At 41.5% G+C, this 8,412-nt stretch overlaps 1 protein-coding gene across 1 annotated transcript in view; it reads left to right on the top strand.

The window, feature by feature from the left end:
- The first annotated feature begins 1,787 nt into the window (after positions 1-1,787).
- SIK2 (salt inducible kinase 2) overlaps positions 1,788-8,412 on the top strand; it is a 153,570-nt gene continuing 146,945 nt past the window's right edge. Inside the window, exon 1 of the mRNA XM_018564031.1 lies at positions 1,788-2,021. Within this exon, the coding sequence (XP_018419533.1) occupies positions 1,887-2,021 (135 nt within the window). The 5' untranslated portion in view covers positions 1,788-1,886. The remainder of the gene's footprint in view (positions 2,022-8,412) is intronic.

Below are 8,412 nucleotides of genomic sequence, written 5' to 3'. Positions count from 1 at the left end.
AGCAAAATTCAAAATTCTAACATTTTCTTTTTTTTATTTATTATTATAATAGGCCTGCTTTATGCAATTCATGGAAATGGAGCCATGTTGCAATGCACCTCTCTCTTCTTCAACTCTTTCTTTTCTCTCTTCTTTTGTTAAAGAAAGGTATACACAGGTGGATTTTCTCACGAACATTCGTACAAAAAATCCCATTGGAGGGTTTAATAATACCATCAGAGACGTCGCAATTTTCATTTGAAATTTAGTTTGATTTTCATTTAACATTTGAGTTTGTAATGAATGCAGTTTTCTGAACAAACACCACATTCACTGTGAGAATTTCATTCAATGGAGAAAACATCTACAACATGCTGCTTCAAATTTTTTCTTAACTGTGGTGAAAATTAATCATCAATTTCACTTTCTGAAATTGATTCAGTTTGTCCAAAATTCTAACCGTGTATATCCTACTCAACGCTTATCTGCTCTCTCACTTCTCTCCGTGCTTCTCTGTTCTCTCTGTCCTCTGTTTTCTTTCCTTGCTCTTTTTTCTCTCTCTCTCTATTCTCTCCCTCACTCTTCTGTTTTCTTTCTCTCTCTCCGCTTTTACTTCTCTCTTCTTTTTCCTTTCTCTCTTATCTCCTCTCTCTTCTCTATCTCTCTTCGCTACTATCTCTTTACTCTCCCCTTTTGCTATCTTTCTCTCCTTGCTTCTTCTTTGTTCTCTCTCTCTCTCTCTCTCCTCCCTTCTTTCCTTTCTCTCTTCGCTCTTTTTTCTCTATCACTTCTCTCCTCTTATTTGTCCTCTTTCTCACATCTCCCCTCTCTTATCTCTCATATCCCCTGTCTGTATTTTCTTTCTCCTTTCTCTAGCTCTCTTCTGCATATTTCCTCTTCTCTTGTCTCGCTCTTCTTTCAGCTCTCTTTTCTCTTCTTTCTGTCTTCTCGCACCTTTTTTATTCTCTCCTCTTTTTCTTCTCTCTCTCACTTCTCTTTTTTTTTCTCTCTCTCTCCTCTTCTTTCTCTCCTTTTTTCTCTCTCGTTCCTGGCACTCCCATAGATTCTGCCTGGTCATACAGGTAGGTGACACATTACTTCAGTGGTCTAGCACAGTATGTGCTGATCTGGCTTACTGCGTGTCTGCAATTCCCTGATCTGATTCCTGTAATGAGCTTCTCCCTGACTGTGACCTCTGCTAACAGGCAGCCCCATCTGCACTCTCTCGCTCTCCTCTCTCTCCCTCTCTCTGTGTATCTCCCTCGCTCTAGTCTTGATTGACAGCTTGTGCAGAAGGGCTGCTGACGTCAGAGCCGGCTCTGGTTGCCAGGGGTAACCTATTTGGCAAGCGAGCTGTGAAGAAGGTAGGAAAAAAAAGCGAGAGAGAGAGAGGCCGGGAAGCCCCGCCCAGGAGACCTCCTGTGGCTCTGACGTCAATGGACGTCAACCCTGAGAACATGATGCCTTGTGCAAGCGGCAGAGCTTTGCACAGAGCCGCTCGCTGGTTTCCTGCACAGCTGCCTCCACTCCTCTGAGCGTGACACTCCGCCAGAGCTGTGATCACACCCGGGCTGTGCGCAGCCCTCCATTGGATTAAACTGACTATTGAAGACAATGCCAGCGCCGGTGTCCGCCAGCTTGTCACGCTGCTGTCAGGGGGGATCACTGCCATGAAGTCTTTCCTATTCTATGTCACGTGAAGAGCGCAGCCTGGTCTCCAACTGGCAGTCTCCTGTGTGTGCACCCTTCCCGGTTAGGGTCAGCCAGGCTGCAGAATGAGAGCCGTGCCAGGCATGGACAGCCCGCTGTGCTAGGGACACGGTGTGCCGGGCTGGGCTCTGGAGGGGGGTGTGATCGTGCCGGTTGATGTCTGTTGCTCTTTGGATCTCACTGCCCTGGGTCCCAGCATGGTCATGGCGGATTGTCAGAGGCATGTACAGAGGGGTCCTGTCCGGGTCGGATTCTATGACATAGAACGCACTTTAGGCAAAGGGAATTTCGCCGTGGTGAAGCTGGCCAGGCACCGAATCACCAAGACAGAGGCAAGTAACAACCCCCCCTCCCCCGGTCTCTGAATACAATGTACTAAGATGCCGTTCCCGGGGAGCTACAGGTGGCACCGGGGGAGCTTCTTTGTCTTGGGAGAGTTCTTGCCTTCTCCCAGCACTTGCATGGACGGAGTCTGTTTGTATGAGCCATATGGAGCTCCAGGCAGTCAACAGCCATGGACCTGTGTCTTCTGTATGGCTGAGATGGGGTACAGGGCTTGCCACATACAGGGCACTGCCTGGAGAGGTGCCATCTGTCCCCGAGGAGCAGAGCATGCTTCTCTAGGCTTGTCCCTGGTTTTCAGTCATAACCTGTGATATCATACATGCCAGTATTGATTGCATAGGTGCCATTTATCTCTGAATTACAGGGACAGTCCAAGCTGTTCCCTGGAAATGTCTCCAAATTTTACCAATAACCAATAGTATCATACATGCCGGTATTGATTGCATAGGTGCCATTTATCTCTGAATTCCAGGGGTAGTCCAAGGCTGGTCGAAATAAGGGATAGATGGCACCTATGCAATCAATACTGGCATGTATGATACTATTGGTTATTACTGAGCATTGGAGATGTTTCCAGGAACAAGCCTTGGACTATTTCAGAGAATAAGAGATAAAAGGCATGTATGATACTATTGGTTATTGGTGAAATTTGGAGACATTTCCAGGATATTCCAAGGCTTGTCCCTGGAAACGTCTCCAATGCTCAGTAATAACCAATAGTATCATACATGCCAGTACTGGTTGCATAGGTGCCATCTATCTCTTATTTCCAGGGATAGTCCAAGGACTGCCCCTGGAAATGACTCAAAATTTCACCAATAACCAATAGTATCATACATGCCGGTATTGATTGCATAGGTGCCATCTATGTCTTATTCTCTGAAATAGTCCAAGGCTTGTCCCTGGAAACATCTCCAGTGCTCAGTAATAACCAATAGTATAATACATGATGGTATTGATTGCATAGGTGCCATCTATGTCTTATTCTCTGAAATAGTCCAAGGCTTGTCCCTGGAAACATCTCCAGTGCTCAGTAATAGCCAATAGTATAATACATGATGGTATTGAGTGCATAGGTGCCATCTATCTCTTATTTCCAGGGATAGTCCAAGAATTGCCCCTGGAAATGACTCCAAATTTCACCAATTAACAATATTATCAGACATACCAGCATTGGTCGCATAAATGCCATGTATATCTTCTTCTCTGAAATAATACAAGGCTTGTCCTTGGAAACATCTCCAGTTTTCAGTAACAAACAATAGTAGCATAATGTCAGTACTGATTGCATAGGTGTCCTCTGTCACTGATTTTTGAGAGGAATTCAAGGCTTGTCCCTGGAAATGTCTCTGTTTCAGTAATAACCAATATTATAAATGTTACTAATTATTACATAGGTGGCAGCTATCTGTAAGTCTTAGACCGCCCCTAGGAACATCTCCAATGTTCAGTTAAAACCAATACCATCATAAATGCCAGTATTGATTGCATAGGCGGCATCTATCTCTGATTTCCTGGAATAGTCCAAGGCTTGTCCCTGGAAATGTTTCAGTAACAACCAATAATATTGTAAATGTCACTAATTATTGCATAGGTGCCATCAGTCTCTGATTTTCTCAAATAGTCTAATACTTGTCCCTGGAAACATCTCCAATGTTCAGTAATAATAAATAGCACCATAAATGCCGGTAATGATTGCATAGGTGCCATCTAGCACATAGTTTCTGAAATGGTCCAATACTTGTCCCTGGAAATGTCTCCAATGCTCAGTATTAACCAATTGTATCATAAATGCCAGTACTGATTGCATAGGCACCGTCTATCTCTGATTTTCTGAAATAGTCCAAGGCTTGTCCCTGGAAATGTTTCAGTAACAACCAATAATATTGTAAAAGTCACGGTTTATTGCATAGGTGCCATCTGTATCTGATTTTGTGACATAGTCCAAGCCTTGTTCTTGGAAGCATCTCCAATTTTCAGTAATAACAAATAGTGTCCAAATGCCAGTATTGATTGCATAGGTGCCTTTCATTTCTTTAGACACTCCAAGGCTTGTCCCTAGAAGTGTCTCCAAATTTCAGTAATACTCAATAGTATCATGATCGAATGTTTCATATCTAGCCCTCATTTTCTGACATAGTCCAAAGCTTGTCCTTGGAAATATTTCCAATGTACAGTAATAACCAGTATTATCATAACTTGGTTGCACAAACGCCATCTGTCATTGATTTCCGGGGATACACCAAGTCTGTCCTTAGAAATGTCTCCAGTTGTCATTAGTAATGAGTATTATCACACATGTTAGTATGTATTGCATAGCTGCCATCTGCCTCTGATTTCCAGAGACAGTTCTGGTTTGACCCTGGAAATGTTCCTAGTTTTTAATAAATACCAACCGCATGATAAGGCGCCTCTTTGTTCATTTCATTTGGAATACACCCCAGCCAGGTATGGACGGTCCTGGCTCAGGTCTCCTTTATATACCCAAATCTGCTGTGAGTCCTTGTGTACCCTCTGTGGCCTTCAGAGCCAGTCTGAATATATGATAACTGACACCCCAGACATATATCACTTACTGAAGACAAGTATTATATTCCTAAATCGCACCCCATCCCCCGTCCCCCGCTGCCCAGTGTCATTATCACTGCCCCTGTCACTTTGCTGAACACCTCTATCAGCATGAAGATGTGAAGTAAAATACAACTAAAGCATGTAAAATACCAATCAGATCTCCTACACTGAACACTCATTCCATGCATCATCACTATAAAATATTATACACTATTAGGGGGTCTGTACATTTTTTGGGGTGGTGACAGTGGACATCAGGTGTATTGGAAATATACCCACTTCCCAGTATGTAACCCCCCTGCAGGGCTCTACTCATAGCCCTATGAGTAGAGCCCTGCAGGGGGTTTACATACCCATCACCACTTTCCCAGTCTCATTGAAGTGCAGCAGGTGCCTATACCATTCAGTGGGACTCCATTTAAAAACTGCTTGGGATTTACGTATAGCAGATGGGCAGTAAAGTGTCCCTGGAAACTATTTTAAAATGTTGGCAGCTGCAACTTAACTACTATTGTGCGCTACAACTGGCATTTAGCCATGTGCTACTGGTCGGAACAGCTGACTGGTACTTTATACCCTTATCTCCTCCATGCTATAATCCAAACATGCGTATTTTGTCACCGATACATCCATCGCGTTTGCATAGTAGATGGTTTAGTAGGTATGGGATCACAAATCCTATTGTCACTTGATGCCATTGACTGCGGATGGGTAATAGTAGCTGCCCATCACACAACACCTTTATAGTGCTACACGCATGATGTCTGGCACAGTCACATAGGGCCCGATGTGTGAAAGTGTGCTGAAAATAAACATTTCCAAGGGCGACTCGCTTGTTTTTTTTTTGACTGTTGGACTGGAAGCTGAAAGACACGTCGGGAAAAAGAAAAATGTTAGCTTTTGTGCACTTTTTTGATACATCAGGCCCATTGTCATGTTCTAGTAGGTTTTATTGTGCATTTATTTACACAGCAAAAATCCTGAGCATGTGTCACTCAAACACAAAGGATGTACAATATGTGCAATTTACTTAAAACTGGTGACATCTTTGTCGCAGGAAGCATGTGCCTGAGGCCACCATGATGTCATCATGTGACCTTATGATTCTAGGTCACATTGGCGTCCAGCATTCCACTTATACTTTAATTATTATTATTATTGTTATTATTATACAGGATTTATATAACCCCAGCAATTTGCGCAGCGCTTTACAATAGAAGGAAGACATGACAATTACAATACAATTCAAGACAAGATGGAAAGGAGGACCAGCCCGTGAGGGCTTACAATCTAATAGGATAAACATAATAAACTTTACTTTAATAAACATAAAAGACCCGGCCTAGGTGTGCGTTTTTGTCAATTACCTACCAGGTGACTGTATGGTGCTGCTTATGCTTTTGCAAGTTGCATGAAATGTATCATCAAATGATTAAAAGGCCTGCGTCTTTAATGTTCGCCTGTTTCTAAGTTCCCTTTGTAAGTGTGAATTCGGATTTCTCTGTGACCTTGCAAGGAGAACAAAACTCGGAAGCCTTTCGAATTTGAAATGTACTCATGCACATTACGCCTGGAAAGGAGCTGAGCCAATATTCAAGCTGTCAAATCACTAATAAGTGATGACATCACGGTGGCCTCAGGCACTTCATGCTTCCTGCGACAAAGATGTCACCAATTTGAAGTAAATTGTACATATTGTACATCCGTTGTGTTTGAGTGACACATGCTCAGTATTTTTGCTGTGAACTTTAACTTTATGCTACCGTAGTAGATGAGTCAGTTCTGGGCTTTGGAGGGATGAGGATAAAGGAAATAATAATTATAATATGCAAAATTGCAACACCGGACTCCGTGTTTCCAAAACACAATGATGTAGCATTCCTTTGAGACAGTGTTTTGCTTTTTTTATTTTTGTGTTTGGCTTTCTTGCAGATGTTTATATTTCAGTAATATATTCATCATGTTGCAAGGTTTATGGGTGTTTATTACTTTGCTTTCTTTACTATTTATTTTTTACAAACTTTTGCACTGTTTATCGGAAGGTGCAACTTTATTTGCTATTGAAAAGCCAGAATTTCTTTTAGCTGCACCTGTCAGTGTCCCCCAATACTATACACTTGTGTGTAGAAGCCTGCAGACTATTTATACATTAGTTACTTATTATTATACAGGATTTATATAGCGCCAACAGATTGCGCAGCGCTTTACAATATAAGGAAGACATTACAATCGCAATACAATTAAAGACAAGATGGTAAGGAGGGCCCTGCCCGTGAGGGCTTCCAATCTAAAAGGGAGGGGCAAGTGATATATGAGGAGGTAACTGTGCGGGGATGATACTTAATTAAAAAACAATTAATGGGTTTTATATAGTCATAATATGCTTTTTTTACATACAGGATACGGTTTAGTCCTTTAGAAAAGTGAAGGTTTTTTCTTCTCATGATATCAGCACTTCTCTAAAACATGATCAGCGCCGATATCATACTAAAGCCATTTTAACCAGTGACAACCACAATGGGAAACCACCACATTAATTTCCTGTTGGGACAAAGTGTGGCTCTGTGCAAATGCTCAGACTGAACCCAGTATTTAGGTCATATCTACGTATTTTTTTATTTTTTTTTTACCAGTATTTTATTTCTCTACTGATTGTTATTCATGATCTTTATCCATCTAAACTTCATAAAATAAAAAGTTGTAAATCTGTTCATTTTATGTGTATTGGCGTTATTATTTTTGCCTTTTTAAAATACTAGTAAAAGGGGGTTTGTTATTTGAGAGGTTGACATGTAGAAAAGGGTTACTTGTTATTAGGGTTGGTGTAGTATACTTACTTTGCAGAGTAAGCTTTTACTTAGCTTAGTGAATGAGGTGAAGCTAAGTAAAGATTTATCCAATCATATGCAAGGAAATCTTTTTAAAAATCTGAATTTTTGCATGGAGGTATTTGGATTGGATTGGATTACAATCAACACAGCTTTAGCTAATTTACTAAGATAAGTGAAACTTCAGTTTGTAAAGTGAACAAGATCTACTCCTTTAGTTAATCAATCCCAAAATGTCTGATCTCTACACCTGTCTAGTAAGTTAAAATGGCAATAGTATTGCAGTATTGTGCCCACTCTCCTACCAAGGTTGTATATAAGATATATTCTTCTGTAGCATGACAGCGCCCTTTGGCTCCAAGAACATGGTGGTTCTTCACCTGATCACTTGTCTCTCTGGTAATCCTGTCTTCTCTCCTACAAAAGGGGAATGTAAGTGTATCCTTTAAAATGTCATTGTCTTTTGGCTCCACAAACATGGCGGTCTAGCTTTGCATGAAACACTGTTCAAAGGTGTGCTGTCATGCTGATGCAAAACAACTGCATTTGCTCTGTGGGACAAGAGAATGGATGAGGTTGAGGAACATTTTAAAGTCATATCACTCTTATGGTATAGGAGTCACCTATGACAAAGTATGTGGTATGAGAGGAGACTGGTTTGGCTGGAAGTAATGTAAGCCCTTGCGTAGTCTGGGTGATGCATAGGCTTCAGGAAATGGCAACTCCAGTAAAAAGGCATTCTTCACTGGCATGTTCTTGTTTTCATTTATGACATTTTGCATTGGTAGATGTGGAATATTAGGCCGAATTCACACCTGTGCAATTTAATGCACATTGCCCAATGTGTGTTAACACACAACAGGATAATGCCATTGTTTACTATGGGGCCCATTCACATTTGTGCGCTGTGTGAAAAAAATAGTACAGGTGCATTTTTGGTGTGGCAACCCATGGTTTTGGCCCACTACGCTTATATAGC

Source organism: Nanorana parkeri, unplaced genomic scaffold (genome assembly GCF_000935625.1).
Source record: "Nanorana parkeri isolate BGI_ZX_2015 unplaced genomic scaffold, ASM93562v1 scaffold716, whole genome shotgun sequence".
NCBI lineage: Eukaryota > Metazoa > Chordata > Amphibia > Anura > Dicroglossidae > Nanorana > Nanorana parkeri.
The sequence above is the reverse complement of the archived record's forward strand: the minus strand, read 5'-3'. Positions and strand labels throughout refer to the sequence as shown.